Consider the following 17,995-nt stretch of genomic DNA (forward strand, 5'->3'; position numbering starts at 1 on the left):
AAGGCTCTGATAGGATTTTAGTATTGTTTCTTATGTCTTTAAAAATGTTCTTTTTCCTTTTAAATAAAAGTCAATACTTATTTATTTTTCTCCACCAATGTAGAATATTGTCCTCTCTGGAGGTTCAACCATGTTCAGGGACTTTGGACGTCGCTTACAAAGAGATTTGAAAAGAACTGTAGATGCCAGACTGAAACTAAGTGAGGAATTGAGTGGTGGCAGATTGAAGGTTGGTTTTCTCAGTTATTGGTGGGAGGGTAGGGGCTTTCTTGATTCTTATAATGGTGATGGGAAATGTCTGCCAATTTTTGCTTTAATTTAGGAAAATAAGAGGCGTCTATCAGGCATTCTAATGGAAAGTGGTTAATATTACACATTCATGTCCATGATATTCTTGGTCATTTTTATTCCTCTAGGATATCACCTACATTTCTGGAAAGTATTCTTAGTCCGTGTAAGCAACATTTTTTCATACCTCTCTCACGGATAACATATTATATAGAACAGATATCTTGCATACTCCAGGGATAATATTCCTTAGGGAATCTACACAATTTAAATTCTCCAATAGTAGTACAATAAAGCTGAGATGAGAGAGAAGCTGATGTTGTGGGGTCAAGCCTGCTTATACAGACTGACCCTACCCACCCCTATCCCCCATAGCAGCTCATAGTGTAAAATCACACTGGTGGCAGAAATAACTTTTCTTTTGCATGTCCTGGATTTTGGGTTCACTGTCAAAATCAAAATTAATTTTAAATTTTCGGATGTCGGCTTTCTATATTCATGAGACAGATTTTCAGTAAATGTTACGTTTCATCCTTATTCATTGTAGACTATTGATACAAAACATTGATTTAGAGGATATGTTGCTAAATAAAAATACATTTTATTCAACTTGGAAAATTATTAAGAATGAGGGCTTCATCTGAGACTACTAATCATTTAAAATTACTTAAAAGTAAAACATGATCCTCTAGAGTTTGGCACTACTGTGGTTGGAGACCCTTTTAAACAGCAAAATCACCCACTAAATTTTGGTTATCTTAGACCTGTCCCTTGGACTGCAGAATAAAATATGTTTAAGTAGTTGTTTAGTTTGTAATGACTCAGAGACATGAAATGAAAGTAGAAATGCTATTTTTGAGTGTAGTATTTTAATAAAGTAAAAATTTAACATTTTTAGGTTGCTCGTACATTCAAAATAAAAAATGAGAGATTTTTTCCCCTCAGTGATGTCAACTGTATTGACACTAATGATACAGGAAAAATAATGTTTACTGGAGGACTCTGCCTCTCTTTTTCTTTTATATGATATTTTTATGGACTTTCATAACATTTTTATATATCTATATCTAAATCTGGCTTTATTCCCTTTCAATCTGTAATTTTTAATGGCAACTAAAATAGTTTTAACAGCAACAAAATAAGCCATTTTTTATGACCTGTAAGTTTGTAAATTTTTTATTTTGAAATAATTTCATACTTAGAGAAAAGTTACAAAACTTAGTGGAAGGAATTCCGATAAATCGTTCACCTAGATTCCCCAAATGTTAGCATTTTATATTTGCTTTATTCTATATCTATAAATATATGTACATATGCATATATACACACATTTTTCTGAATTGAGAGTGAGTTGGAAATATAATGGTCCATCACCCCTAAATGTTTTAGTGTATGTCCCCAAACAATACATTACAGTTGTAAAAATCACACAAGCTTGATATAATATATAATTTAGTTATAGACCCGATTCAGGTTTCAACAGTTCTTCCATTATTGTCCTTTATAGCAAAAGAAAAAACTTCTGGTCTAGAACCCAATCCAGAATCACATGTTTGAGATAATTATTATGTCCTTTCAATCTGGAACAAGTACTCAGTCTTATTTGTCTTTTTTAACCTTAACGTTTTTGAAGAATACATACAGGCCATTTATTTTGCAGGATGTTTCTCAATTTGGGATTGTCAATTGGGGATATTTCCTCATGATAAGTTAGGTTCAGATCAGGTACTTTGGCAGTAATACCACAGAAATCATGTTGTATCCTTTTTAGTGCATTGTATCACTGAACACATGGTATAAGTTGTCCCAGATGTTAATTTTGATCGGTTGGTTAATAAAGTTGTGTTTGTTAGGTTTCTCTGTGAAGTTATTTTTCTTTATATTTAATAAGAATATTATGGAAAGATAGTTTCAGACTATGCAGCTATCCTGGTTTTTATCAAACTTTCAGCCCTGGTTTTAACATCCATTTTTCTTTTCTGAAATAGTTATCGTTGTGGTAGTTGCCAGCTGGTATTCTGTACATTCCAGTCATTCCATCTGTGTTTTTTAAGTCTCATTTTACTGTAAGGAAGAGTTTTTCCTTCTCATTCCTTTATTCATTCTTTCATTCATTCATTCATTCATTCAGTAATACCTCTGTGAAAACCTGATTTCTCATATTATATAATTTAATATCATTGTGATATAATATCAACATATCATTATTACTATTAATATCTTTAATTTTGATGCTCAGATTTCTCAGATTTGGCCAGTAGGAGACCTTAAAGATGGCTTTTTGTCCTTTTGATGCATCTCTAGTATTCTTTCGGTGCTTTGTTACTCCTTGACACAGCAGAATAATTCAGGTTCTTCTCTTCCTTTCTGTTCCTTTTTGTGCAAAATGCTATTAAGCAACCAAGTTGTGGATACTAGTTATGTTTATTGTTACTGAGGGTCACCACTTCAGGCCTTGGTGTACAGAACTAGGATGTGTTTGTGTGTACGTGCGTGTGTTCGCTTGCGCGCGCGCACACACACACAATCTATATCTAGTTTTATATCTATATAAATTTAAAACTCTGAATGCATACCTATACTTCCAGTTCCAGAATACCAGAAGTTCAATCTAGCCTTCTTCTCTTCCATATTTGTAATGTTGTGTTTTCTGACAGTGAGAATCTTGGCTTCTATTATCTACAATATATTTATGTTTTTGCTCGAATCTGGAATATGTATATAGTACTTTCAGAATTGTTAATCCATACTATTGTGAGAAATATATTAACTGGAATTCAACAGTTAATTTTTATCTTAAGCCAGAAGGCACAGTCATAATACTGTGTTCACAATTGGGTTAGTCGCTTTCGCCACTTCAGAGTGGTTGGTTTTTTTTTCTTTTAAAAATTAGCTTAATTTGTTTCTGTCGTGTTTTGTTTTGCTTTATGTGCGTCCTCTTAGAGTTTTATTATTTTTGAATATCTGAAACATTATATTTTAGTCTATATACATTTAAAGTTACATAATACAGAAATCGTTACTTGAATTTATTTCTCGAACTGCTCTTGCTGTTTCATTTTTAGCCAAAACCTATTGATGTACAAGTCATTACACACCACATGCAGCGATACGCAGTTTGGTTTGGAGGATCGATGCTGGCTTCCACGGTGAGATAAAGCTTACATTTAAAATGTGATTTTTCAGATGGGAGAATTCACCAGTACTGACATAATTAAAAATATTTTCTAACGTTTATTATTTATTTTGAGAGATTGAGAGTGTGTGTGCAAGTGGAGGAGGGGCAGACAGGCAGAGAAGGAGAGAGAGAGAATCCCACATAGCCTCCCTGCTGTCAGCGCAGGGCTGGACACAGGTCTCCATCTCACAGACCATGAGCCGGTATCAAGAGTCAGATGCTTAACCGACTGAGCCACACAAGCACCCCAGGACTTACACAGTTCAGAAGAACGAAGGAAATTTCTTTAAATTGTATTTGTATATTGCATGAGCAGGTTTTAAAATCGGATGTCTCTCTCTATATAGACATACTATATATATATATATATATATATACACATACGTACATATATATATATAGTATTTTAAAAAGTAGAAGTCCTTTGGATTTTATTTTTTGCTCGCTAGACATTTTTTTAGAATAAGCATTTATGGTGTTAAAATTTATCTCTAGGGAAAATTCTTTTAACCTTGTGATAATATAGATATCAGAAGGTCATTGTTTTTTCTGTGTAGATATTTAAAAGCATTAAGATCATTGCATAGGAAATATGACGTTCAAAACTTAGTGGAAGGAATTGTTCTAAGAGCTCTCTCCCCAAACCAAAACATCTTAAAATCCCTTCAAAAGATAATTTAACATCATTAGTCTATTAAATATTGGTGCTTTATCCTGTAGCACAGAGTATTAAATAAAATGAAGAAGCTTTAATCTGAATTACTGAATGTCATACATGCTTGGATTTTTAAAACCATTTAAAATGAAGAGGTACATATTATTCCTTAATTTTAGTCATCTTCATTTGTGCCATATAACCTATTTGAGTTTGTAAGTGTGCCCTTTGAGAAAGGAGTTAACAGAGAGAGAGAGAGAGAGAGAGAGAGAGAGACTCTGTCCATACCTTGAGTAAGGAAAGCAAGTTGATCTAGAAGTTTTTGTATATGACTACTAGGAGTTTACCTGTATTTTAGATTTAATGCTGCTCTTTTAGATTACAATGGGGGGAAGCCTCAGCAGAATAGTCTGGGCTTTTGAGAATCCACCTTCCAGTCTTCAGAATTTCAAAATCATGCTAAGGTAGGGGGAGATGTGTGTTAGGACATGTGTTGTTTAATGCTACTTTTCATTTCTGATAAAGAATTACAACTGATGTTGTCACAGTTGCTAGAAATTTTAAGCTTTGTTCACATATGGAGGTGGGCTAATAAAAATTTTAGATTTAACAAGTCTGTTTTATTAAAAAATTTTTTTCAATGTTTATTTTTGAGAGAGAGCTTGAGCATGGGCAGGGGAGGGGCAGAGAGAGAGGGAGACCCAGAATCTGAAACAGGCTCCAGGCTGTCAGCACAGAGCCTGACACGGGACTTGAACTCACGGACAGCGAGATCATGACTTGAGCCAAAGTCGGACACGTAACCCAAGGCACCACACAGATCTCTTTTAAGCATATTGAAAGGTGGTACGTTTTTGACCTTTGTAAAATACATGTTTTTGTTTTCAGCCTGAGTTCTACCAAGTGTGCCACACCAAAAAGGATTACGAAGAAATTGGACCTAGCATTTGTCGTCACAATCCAGTGTTTGGAGTCATGTCGTAAAATTGATTTCATAATTATTGGGGTTAGGGAGGTGGGGAAGAAATAATCTTTCTGATTACCTGTTTTGTCTGGATGGCTGGTTTTGAGGTTTTAAACCTGACTTGGAGTAAGAAGACCAAACATAATTATACAGGATATTTTAATAAGTATATCAACATGCGAATGTAGAGGAGAGCCAAAATGATTATGTGTTTTTCTTTAGACTGAATATTTGAATCTTATGTGTAACAAAAAGAAGTGGGTTTTAGTTCTTTCTGTGCCCTGATATTTTGTATATTATTGAATTATCCAAGATTCGATGGGATTTATCGGTATGTAGATAGCTCTATAATGCTTGAGTTGTGCACTTCTAAGTGTGCAATGCAAGAGCTTGTTTATATTTCATACTTTTTATACTTTGAGGAAAAAAAAGTCAAAGAAAAACTAGTATTTGAGGAAAAACAAGTGACCAAGTAAAGGATAAATTAAAAAAGCCTCATGAGACTTGGCACACACACACACTCATGGGATTCCAGTTATTACAAATGGCTTCCACCCCCCTGTACCCCCACAGTGGTTTTCTTTGCAAGTGCTTTTGGAACTAAGAAGCTAGTATCTTGGATTAACTGATGCCTGCTAGTGCTTTCTGATTACTCGAATTCTGTTTCTTGCTTTAAAGGAAAAGTAAAGACAAGATTGTTGGACCAGTAATGCAGTTCTGTAGTGTCATTTCTTATTAAAAATGAATAATTTGATTACCAAAATTGGTATATTTAAAGCCTAACACCATTCTAATAAAGGCACAGATTTCTTTTTAATACTTGTTTCAAGCTCTTTAATCTCTTTATAAGTTAACTAATCTATTTTCTTCAAACCTCTGCAATAGTTCTTTAAAATCACAACAGTTGGTTAGCAAGCTGACTTTTTTATGTGCTCTGAACAAATAATTGTGAAATTTTAATATGTTGAGTGCTTTCATTTTGATAACTGGATCTCCATTTGATATTTTCATTTGTATAACTCATTTGCAGTCTGAAAATTTTTTTAGTGCCAGTCCCTGACATATCATGGAAAGTTAATTTTCTTTGCATTTTAAAATATCTGGATCATGAAGAAAAAGTGATAAAATAAATTAAAACTGAATTACCTTTTCTAATGTTTTTTTTTTTTTTTTTAGGAACAGTGTCATTCTACTTTGTGTTTATGTATTTTATATGATTTCTGTTTCTGTTGGAATAGTGGGATTCATTGAAATCTCTCTAATGTGTATGGCAGAAAATATCTTGTGAACTTGAAATTTTACCAGTTATTTATAGAAGAATAAAATGGAAAATGTTTTATAGGCTTTTTAAAACGTCAGCATCAATGTCAGTGAACACTTAAAGTTCATTATCCATGAGAATAACACATAGGATTAGTATACTTCTGTCTAAAAGTTAAAGAGCAGTTAAAGTGTCTTTGTTGTTTGTATTTACTATAAAGATAGAATTGGGGAGTAAACCTTAGGTTTTATTTACAGTGAAGCTGGATACTTAAATTAATCATTTTATATGAATCTTTGAATATGGGAGTAAAGAACAAAATGTTTGCCCTCCAGTAGTAATAATATGAGTATCAAAGATCTTTTTGAAAGTAGTCCATGAACATGTAAAAAAAAAAACTATTCACACAGTACCAAAGAGTAGATAGTGAAAGTACATTCATTTTCCACCACAGCTTTTCTGACTTTTTCATTACAGTTAGAAATGTCTTTATGTCCTTGCAATTTTCTGCATATAGAAAGGAGTATAGCTCCCTTATGTTAACACAAATAGGAGTTTGCTACATACACTATTCTTCGTTTGCTTTTTCAAAGATCTTTTGATACAGAGCTAAAATGGTAAACATCAAAAGATTTCATCTTCCTGATCCATTAGCATTGCTTTAAATATCTTTTCCACCTAGTATTGTTGAAGAGTGAATGAGTAAGCTCAAATCACATTTATAAAGCCACAGATTACAGTCTCACTCATATAAATATGTCAATGGTTTGATACAAAAATGTGAAGGTCAAGAATTTTTCTTTAAACTTACATGTATTTAGGCACACAAGAAGACTCAAACCTTTCTTATGTTTCCTGATATCCCCTTTGCACTGCTTTTATAGGACTGAGCTATGTTATGATAGCTTATTTCTTTACATCTTATTTCTTTCCATCTGTCCTATCACTGTGTATCATTTTTCAGTTTATAGCATGTTTGGTTGTATATGTGTAGAGGCTGGCCAAGATGAATTCACATCTGTGACACTGATTTGATGTCAGCTACATGAGCATGGTACATTGGAAAAACACCAGACTAAGGCCAGTGACTGAAATTTTTATTCTGGTTCTACAAATTGATGATACAACTCCTTCGACTTTGATTTTTTGTTGTTATTGTTAAAACATAGAAGATATATTTGTGTAATCTTAGATAAATTCCTTGAACTTTCTGGACCTTAATTTACATATGAGGGTGGTGTGGTATCTGGATTAACAGTGCAGTTTTTATGAGTTGTGAGAATTGGTTTATTTGTGTTAGTAAGGGTGTCTTCTAATGTCTCCTTTTTAGTAGGCAGGGCTTTGATCGATTGGGAAATATTAATGGACAGAAATAAAATAGATGACAGTTATCTAACTTGCCTACTCTTCAGGAAGCCGGGTTTTTCAGCCTGATCCTTACACATTAGTACATGGCATATACTACAAGTAACCACCTTCTTCTGATTGTCTTGCTTTTTGATAGCAGATACAGCAGTTGTCTATCAAGTCCACCAGTAGTTTGCTTTCAAAGCTACTTGAACAAGTGGATATAACTGTCCTTGCAGTTATTTGTAGAAATATCTTCAGAAATAATAATATATATAGGGATAATAAGCTATTATGTTATTTATTCTCTACTTAATTTCTGCAGAGAAGTCCTAGAAGATATATCTATATAAAATAGAAACCTCCTTCATTCAGATAACCATAAAGATGGTACCAGAGTACTTTGTAATATTATTGATGAAATTATTTGTAGTATCAAAAGGTATTTGTGGTATTGTAAAGAGTGTTGTTGTTCCACTAAATATCGGACTAATCTGTCAGTGATCAAGTCCCATGTATTTCTGCTTTTCCTACCAGCACTGCTTTGACTCCTCTGCCCCTCTAACTGCCAGATGTAATTCATCAGCACCATGCCTGAGTGCCTCTGAGAGCCCTCTGCAGTCTCTTTAGCTGTCAGCACCTAGATTCCCAATATAGCTTAATGTCCCTAAATGTATTACCTAAAATACATGCAAACCAAATATGTACAAACTCTTGGGGTAAAACCTTCTACTCTGTGCTGTAGAACATATTCACTGTAGTAGCACGTAGCCAGTATAGATGGTCACAGGCAGAGTTGTCAATGAGAAGTTCTGGTGAACTTTCCACAGCAAATCCTGAAAATAAATACTTTGTTTTTGTAATTAGGTCCGTATCATATCTAAGCTTATCTTAAGAATTTTAGATCTGCTGGAGGGTCTGAAGACTTGAGTGAAAAGGGATTTCTAGTCACTGTTGATGACTCTTCAATACTGCTCATCCCTCTTTAGTATTTGTTTTTCAGCATACCAGAACCTTCATTACAATGTGCTTGGTCTTGATAGAATCTTAACAAAAATAAATTAAAATCTGTGGTTGTTCCTGGTAATTTCTATGCCATAACCCGGTGTAACTGATGTATTTAGAAGTTGGAAGCTGAAATTCAGTAACACCTATTCGAATTCAGAATTGTATTAACATTGCTCCCATGTATGCAGCAGCAGTAAAAAGAAAAAAAGAAGGTACAAAAATAGAGATGAATGCGTGACTTAGAAAAAAATGGCAACTGGAAAAAAAACCTGAAAGAAAAAACTGAGAAAATTAAAAATTAGAAAAGTTTTGTTTTGTTATTTTGATTTTGCAAATGATTTATCCTTATTGCTTTCTAGTGGTCTGTCACTTTTGGTGACTTTTATACATTACACTAAAACTAAGGTGCTGAATTGAAATGGTTTCACTATTATTCAAACACTACAACTCATTTATACTGCCCGTGTCGTATGAAGGCATCAAGTTTTGGGCCTTCAATCCCAGAGGTATTTCTTGAGTATATACCATGATTCAGTCACTGTGCTTGATGATGAATAAAACATTCTGTTCTGAGCTCAAAAGCTAGTGTAGTGAACCCATTCACAGAGGAGTGAGGTTTCAAAAATGTCTTATGAAGCTCAGAATTCTTCTTCGCATAGATGATGGTGGTTGTGGTGGTTGTTTTGAGGGAAAAAAAATCTGCTAAGTACAGAGTTACAACTCTGTAACTAAGTTATGTTACAACGTGTGTCTATGGTTTAAAATTAGTCTTTTATGTGTGCCTAAAATTCTTACTCAAAATAATGAAAAATGTTACATCCAACAATAGTTGAAGAAAGTAATTACACAATAAGATCAGTCATATTCATTTGGTATTTCTAGTGCCTTACATATTACCTGGCACATAGTAGTAGTTCAGTAAATGTGTTTGATAGAGGGCTAGATGCATGAATAAAATCCATTTTTCATTTTGAAATGAAAGCTTTGAATTACTTGTGTACACAATTTTTGGTCCTTTAAAAATATCCAGATTTATCAATAAAGTAAAACAATAATTAAATTTTTCTTTTCCACTAGTTTTTATCTTAAACTGTGATAATTCTATGTAAAACAGTGGAGGATTAATTAAATGATCATAAATTTTCTGAAGTGAATCTTCAGTAGTTCTTTAACTAGGTTTTTTGTAATTTTTAGATCTCCGTAGTGTAAATGATTGTACACTCTAAATCTGAGCATTGTACAATGCTAAACGAAATGCCTTGAAATGTTTTGTGCCATTGAACATCAGCACTAGAAACCCTACTAATTTCTCGCTGTGGCTTTTGTTGATCAGTTTTGATTCCCTCTGATCCAAATCCCATTCTGAGACAGTTTAGAGAAGATGACTTAAAATCTCCTCCATTTTCAATGAATAAGAATCATTGGTACAGTAGACTGTTAATCTTTATTGCAGGCTTATTAGAAAGTTGATACTGGAATTGGGAGTACATCCTTTCTTTTATTGAGAGTACATGGTGTCTTTCACAAACAAATTCTTAAGAATCCACTGTTCAGAGGGTGGGGCAATAAGAAAATATGAGATGTATGTTTTGGTGCAATAATGCTTAGTTGGGATATCATGTACCTTTACAAGGTGACTACAGAGCAGTTCTATTAGAATAGACTGATTTCTCTTTCCCAAGACCTTGAATGATGAGGAAGATTTTGGTAGATAGAGTAGGTAGGGAAAATATTTTAGGTATGGAAGAAAGGGCCTGAGTAACAATTAGTGATTGTGGGGAGGGGTGAATGTGTTGTGGCTGTAAGCAAATTGGAAATAGTGGATAAAAGTATTGGAGGATGTGTGCTGTCCTCACACATGGACTGAAAAACTTAAAAATGGATGCAGTTAAGGTTGAGATCACATATGCAAACAACTAACATCAGTAATGTGGAATTTTCAGAGTTTGGTCTAGTCCAAATCACATTTTACCATTGTAAGTGACTTGGCAAAGACCACATAGTTAGGGACAGAATAGGACTTCTAATGATTCTTTTTCTGTTATATTTATACCGAATAGCATATTGTTTATTAAATATTCACAAGATTTATTTGGCAATATTGCTTAGCCTCTGTGACCCATTTAATTGAGAGAGGTGATACCTTTTCGTGCTAGATGCTGCTCATGAGAGGGAGGTATCAAATGACCTTAAATACGTCTACCAAGTCATGCATGATGTCCTTAGTTACCAGGCTGAAGTGCTCAGTTAATAACAAGAGCCTAAAACTCAGCAAGTCTGTTGGAGACTGAATTGGATGTTATGAGGAAATGAACTCTTTAAAAAGAGAACGAAAAGAAAGAGACCTCTCTGTATGTAGAACAACCATTGGGACATTAAGCTGTCCCAGTCTAGGCGTGTTTAAGCTCTTGCACATTTTGGCACTGTCTCTCCAAATTGGCTAAATTTATGTACCTATTTGCAGATCTCATACTGAAAGTGAAACTTGCCAGTGACATAATTGGATTTTTATGAATTAGAAAGTACCTGAACTGGTTTTAAAGACTGGTAAATCATTTTTAGTCTACAAATAAAAGTGAACTTTGTGATAGTGTTATGAAATACATTCTTGGCATGTGGCAAGTGCTCAAATATTTGTTGAATAAAGTTATCTGGATTGAAAAAGATTTGTGGAAATGGTGTTTCTGATCCTACCACGGTTTTGGCCCAGTAATTAAGAATACTTAGGATACAGGTGGGATGATAACCTATTTTTGTTGTTGTTGTTATTGTTTATTTATTTTGAGAGAGTGCGCACATGCATGAGCCAGGGAAGGGCAAGGAGAGAGGGAGAGAGAGAATCCCAAGCAGGCTATGCACTGTCAGTGCAGAGGCCAACACAGGGCTCTAACACATAAACTGAGAGATCATGACCTGAGCCGAAATCAAGAGATGGACTTGGAAATGACTGAGCCACGCAGGTGCTCCAATACCTGTTTTTAAAATAGATCACTTTTGGAAGAAATTAAAATTCTACATATCCATTTATAGCTACATATAGTCTTTTAAAAATTCATCCTTTTCAAGGTGGTCCATTGAAAAGTGGTTCTGCCCTTATATGTATATTATGTTTTCATAAACCTAAGATCAAGGATCTGCTAATGATTTCACATTTGGGTACATTTAAATTGTATGTTTGTGGATTCACCTGCCACTAATATATCTCAAAAGTTATTTGATCTGAACAGTACGTTATTTTTCTACCTGTTTCTCCTTCACCTTTATAAATGGAAAGTTACAACTTTATGGACATTATTCTTTAGGGCACTTGAAGCATGAATAAAATGGTTTTAAGTACCCCCCCCCCCCCCCAAGGATAAGGAAGTGACTTCTTAAACTCCCAAGTAGAAGACTTTTTATTCAGGCATTAGCATTTCAGTATTCTTGAAATTGAAGTGACTACTTGTCTTTGACCTCTTTGACAAAGAAGACAACTTATTTTTTTTCAGGGACTTCTAACAAAAGATGGAGAGAGAGGCAGATGTGGTTTTTGAATTTTGAGTCTCAGTCCATCCACTAGATGTCTCTTTTCTCCTATCATCCATAAAGAATATGTTTCAGTTAAATTTGCTGCTGTCAAAAGCAAGTTGGATCTGAGTTATGGAAATAATACATCTCATGTTCCCATTTGAAGTATGCTATTTTCAGCAACATAGCCATGCCTTCAATAAAAACAAAGAGGCAACTTAGGCTGTGACAGTAATTCATAGTGGAATTTATTTATTGAGTATCAATTCAGAACTTCCTATATGCTAAAAAATGTTGAAGATATGGGGATATAATAGCAAAACAGACAGGGTTTTTGCCTCTTGGAACTTTAAAAGAATGTTCAAGCCACAGCAACATATTAAAATTTCAATATGAGAACCATCATTTATGTTCTTGTGTTAAGGAAAGCCAGAAAAAGTAGAGGATTGGGTAACATTTTAAGCTTTTTTTCATGCTTAAAGTTCAGTGTTTAATACTACTTGCTAGTTAGTGTTCTTCATGTTTCTTTAAGGTTAGACTTTGTGCAGTTTCTCTCTAGTGATATGGGTTATTGAAAAAATGTAAAGGTTGATTGCAGAGTCAGCAAAGAAATGTTCCTTTACTATTAAGGTACATGGACATAATTGCCTTTAATTCATCATGCAGATTTTAGATGCCCATCAACTAAATGTCCTACACTTTCCTATTACTATACAGTGTAAATGAAAATTCTTATCTGGAAAAAAAAGCTCAAAAACAACCTTTTGCAACATGTGATCTAGAACTCCACCAGTGGTGTGTTTTACATGTATCAAACTGAACCTTAGGTAATATAGTAGCATAGATTGGCTTAGCTGCTTGCTCTTCCTATTTTAGCATAGAACTAACCATAGGCAACCTGATCCTGAAATACTTGAACTTGAGCATGGGAGAGGATTGTGATTTTGCTTTTGTATTCCAAAATACATTAAGAATATTCCTTCCTCTGTTCTACATTCTAATAACATATTGCTTATTTCCTATAGAAAATCTCAATGACTTTTTTTTTTCCCTAACTAATGAACATCTTAACATTTACAACAAGAACTGAGGATTTATGGTATTCTGTGACCCAGTAATTGTGTACTCAGGGTTTCCTGTGTTCTTGGCTAGATCATGGCTCATTCCCAAGACACTTTTCCTGCTTAAGCCCATTTTGGTGTCAAAAATGAGCAACATAACAATAGCAGAAGGAAGTGATTAAAGTTTAAGTGGATGCAGGACATTTTAGCCTAAGTAGTAAAGAAATAAACTGAAGTTCTACTTTGTCAAACAAGCAGGCATTTTTCTTTTCTCTCTGTGCTGATATGTTCTCCTAGAGCCTCCTCATAAACCTCAAAATGGACTCAGCACAAGCCTAAAGCTAACTCCGAAAGTATCTCCGCGCCCCCCCCCCCCCCGCCCCAAGGCTTTTGTAAGTTTGGGGGATGGTGCTTCAGACTGAGATCAGAGCTGCCTTAGGTTAAATACAAATGTTTTGAAAAAGGGAATAAATGTCCATGTACTGTTTGACAGTGCATAAGTATTTTAAATCGCCTTGAGTTACTTTGGAGTGCAGGAGCTTTCAGATTACACCTGGCAGGGGACCCCTGGCCCTAAGACAGAGCTGTGGTAATACATGTGTCATGTTGCTCCTTGTCTCAAAAGGAACGAAAACAAAGCAGTCTTTTATAGGGAGGGGCATTGCTGACATTTGTCACCCCTGCTGCCTCTGAACGTGTGTCTTACGTGTCCACTCTGAGCTGAACGTCTTTTCTCCCAGATAGGGCTGATCACCAGGACGTGGAAGAACACTCAGTAAGGAATACTTTTTAAGAATGGTTTCCTTTTGGTAATCTCAATGTTGACTGATGAACTCTTGCTTTCCATTTAGTGCAAAGCAGAACTGCTTTATCAGATGGGAATGAATTCTTGTGTTCACCAAATCCTAGTTAAGTTTACCCTAAAATTACTAAGTGCACAGAGATTCCAGTGCCATTTCTTTAGGTCTCGTGAACAACAGCTTTTTGTACTGGTTGCTCTCTGGTTTTCACGCGCCAGCCAGTTTACAAACAACTTGCAGTGTGTTAGCATTTCATGGTGAGAGGAAGTGGGAAGTGTTCCTATGACACAAAAGCCCTTTACTTGAGGGATACTTTGGGGTTAAGGACAGTTTTCCACTCCAAATGGTTCCATTATGTTCTCTATAATGGGTGTGATTGTTTAATGATGACATATTTGAACTGAGATGATTGAACAGACATTACTTGAGCAAATAAAAACTTGACAGGCTATGCCTTTTTAAGCAATTTTGTAGACCTAGGGCAGGATAAGATGGAAAAGGCTGATTACCACCGCCGTTCATAAAAAGAGCAAAATCTGAAAGATGCAGATTTGAAAGTATACAGTTCATGTAGCAGAAGGCTAACCCTGTGCCTGGCTGATTTCTTTTGCAAGTTCCCTTTGTAGGTGCAACTTTGCTGAATGTGTTCCTATTGAAATCTTGTTAAAATAAATGTTTCTTCCAGCTGAGGAGTGATGGTCTGCCTTCAGTTTTGCAAGTGGGAAGATCTTTTTGTTGTAGAAGAGCTTCCTAATCTGCCACTTGACCTGGCCTGATCTTAGTTTTGCTTGGACCTGATGTGCCCTCATTGATGAAGTTGAAATATTGCTCTTGCTGCTATTGGTAATCAAATTAAGTCCAGAAAATATTTTTGAGCACTCACCGCATAAGAGACACTGCTAGACCTTGATGTATTTATAGTCTAGCTTGGAGAAAGCTCTGAACGTAAGTAACCAAAATGCAGGACAGTGTGTTTCGAGTTGTCGTGGAGGTGAGAAAGTAGAAATTAGATCAGACTAAGAAAATATAAATCTGCCCTGCCCTTCCTTCATCAGACACAGTTAAAGCCAGCTGCAGTTAACAGGAAAAAATATTTCACCCAAGGACATTCTGCAGCTGTAACGTGTCAGAACAACTCCTTTGCAGTGACTACTGCTTTCTTAACCCAGAGGAACTTTGTTCTCTAAAATCAGACCATCAGAAATTTTGCTATTTGACATAATTTACTTTGACCCAGAGTGGTTGCCTCAATTTCCATGAGGTGCAGAGCTTCAGACAAGGGGTTTTGGGAGACAGCATTCCACATCTAAACTTTAGTTTCCAAGGGTATAGGACCCTGGGTCCACTTTGCAGTCCAGACCTGATATTCAGCCCTCTACACACAGCCCTGCTTTGCTCTGAACCTATTGCCATGCTAATTTATTTGAATTTCACCATACCCCAAATCTTGTAAGTTCCACCTTTCCTCCAGACTATTGATTTGCTCCTGAGGTCGTAGGCTGATTGAGCTAAGCTAGGACAGAAGCACATTCAAAGTGTAAAGCACAATAGAACCCAGAAATTTACATACTTTTTTTTTTTTTTTTTTAATCTTAGCATGGGAGAGGGGTAGAGAATCTCAAGCAGGCTCCACGCTCACCTGGAAGCCTGACATGGGACTCAGTCCCACAACTGTGAGATCATGACTTGAGCCAAAATCAAGAGTAGGATGCTAAACTGAGCCATTCAGGTGCCCCCAGAACCTGATTTTAACTGAGTGTTCAGGAACACTTAGAAGGCAGTTGCATTAATGATTTATTAGGTGTCACTAACAGTTTATTTGATATTACAGATACGGGGGGCCACGTCAACTTCTTTCTGACATTTCCATTAATTTTTTTTTTTTCATTTTGGCAACTCAATCTAGCATTAAATACATGTATGTGTGTGTGTAATATATTTACATAATATATACATACATTCCTGTGACCTTTTCACATTTATGGTTTTGTATGTAGATTCTTCCACAAAAGTGGTATCTCTTGTTGGCAGGTGGAGTCTGGCAGTTGAAATTTCTTCCGTGTTTTCTTAATGCCTTGGCTGTTGTGCGTCCAGTAGATGTTCAATAAATACTTTTCACAGTGAATCAAGGTAGCTTTGTGTCTTCGCTCTTTCTTTGATACTTTCCCTAAGTTTGAAACCAGCATAATGTGGTATCTTCCTCATCACAATTCCACCTCTGCCTTATAAAGTACAAATTACCCTCAGGCAATGAGGCGCTGAGCAATTGAAGGTTTTTATAGCTCCATTTGTCTGCAGTCCCCAAATGCCAATGGATAGATGTGTTTGTCAGAGTGCGTGGTAAGTGCAAGTAAGCCCCCCATTAGCAGCATCATTAGAGATGAAATAGATGCACGGGAACTCAGAGGTGATACGTCGTCAGACACTGCTCTGAGGAAGTACAGACTATCATTTGCAGAAGGAAATGCACAATTCCTCATCTCAACTTGATTTCTTTTTCAATCCTTTGTGTATTTACCTGTGTTCATCCACCACTTCAGTTGAGGCAGAATGAAATAAACCATTAATTAATAATAGCTCAGGAAAACAGTGAAGACATTAATAGTTCTAAATATACCAGCCTCGAGAGAGCAATCTCAATTTACCAAAGTGCCTTCACCGTGGGCCTTGCCCTTCATGTAGAGGATGGATGGAGAAAGTGGTGTCTCCCAGTGGCTGAAAAGGGGCCTGTGTTTTTGATCAACCTATTCCTGTACTCGGAGCATTTTTGCCCATCTTTCTGCTGTGTCCTGGGGTGTGGAGACCCTGTCCTCAGGTGGTCTCTTGTGGGTGACAGATAATGTAGCATTTTCAGGCTTCATATCCAGACAGTCAAATCCAGCAACAGAAGAGACCTGTCTTCCTGGGTGGTCATTTTTAAGAGAAAGGAAAGTTTCCTGCAAGCCTTACAGAAGAGCTCTCCTTAGGTCTCTGTCATCAGAATTCCAACATGTGTCCATCCTAAGTAGAATGGATTTCAATGACTGGCTTAGTGGGGGACAGAGTGGAGGAGTGTGACTTACTGAAACAACAAATCCAGCTCTTTGGAAGGAGGCTGTGTGTGTCCGTGCTGGATTGTTGGATACACAACCAACCATGTCTGCTACAGTCAGAGCAGAGCAGGGATTCAAACCCAGTCTGTCTCATCCCAAAGGCTGCGTTTGTGTGTTAGTCCCCAAACACACGTGCACGAGGGTTTCCTGTTTGTGGCTATTAGGAAAAACATGACTGGAACAAATCTCAGTTTTTGAGAGATTTGTGCTTATAATTATATTTGGGTTGCATAAATATTAAAATGTGTTCACTTGCTCTGAACATTAGCCAAGTAGTGTGTGGAACTGCTGTGGTCTGGAGTGTGGCCTCCTCCTAGCAACAGGACAACAGCCTTTAAAACAATTCCTCTGACTGGTGTTAGTCTTACAGTGTCCCTCTTACTTTCTCCTTACCAAGAAGTAGTGGCTACAGAGTCTGGGAAGAAAGATTAAGGAGGCCCTTGAATTTCAGGCTAAGGGATATACACTGTTTTTTTTTTTTTTTTTTTTTTCCCTCCAAGGAATATAGATAGAATCATGGAAGACTTTAGCCAGGAGAAGACATGACCCTGACTGTGATTTAGGAAGATTAATCTGTCAGAGTGAATAAGAAGAATTGAGAGAAATAGCATAGGTCTTTACATTTGCAGGAGGTCTGACCCTCAATCCACCAAGTCTGGTGTGCTGGAAATGCCCATTTGTTTATTTTCTTCAGGTTGAATTTCCAGTTTTGTTCTGCTGGGTTGATAGGAAATACAGTATGAGCTATTTCCTGCCTTCTCAAGGATGCGCCAGAATCTGGGAAGATTACTATGTACCTGGTAAGCTTGGGAAGGACCCCGGATCTCCATTCCA

General features: G+C 36.0%; 1 protein-coding gene across 1 annotated transcript in view; it reads left to right on the forward strand.

Annotated features, from left to right (window-relative positions):
- The window catches only part of ACTR3 (actin related protein 3), a 77,728-nt gene extending 60,076 nt beyond the window's left edge, over positions 1-17,652 (forward strand). Inside the window, exons 10-12 of the mRNA XM_049615720.1 lie at positions 104-229; positions 3,354-3,437; positions 5,010-17,652. Coding sequence (XP_049471677.1) covers positions 104-229; positions 3,354-3,437; positions 5,010-5,105 — 306 coding nt within the window. The 3' untranslated portion in view covers positions 5,106-17,652. The remainder of the gene's footprint in view (positions 1-103; positions 230-3,353; positions 3,438-5,009) is intronic.
- Positions 17,653-17,995: the final 343 nt, after the last annotated feature.

Source organism: Panthera uncia (genome assembly GCF_023721935.1).
Source record: "Panthera uncia isolate 11264 chromosome C1 unlocalized genomic scaffold, Puncia_PCG_1.0 HiC_scaffold_3, whole genome shotgun sequence".
Lineage (NCBI taxonomy): Eukaryota > Metazoa > Chordata > Mammalia > Carnivora > Felidae > Panthera > Panthera uncia.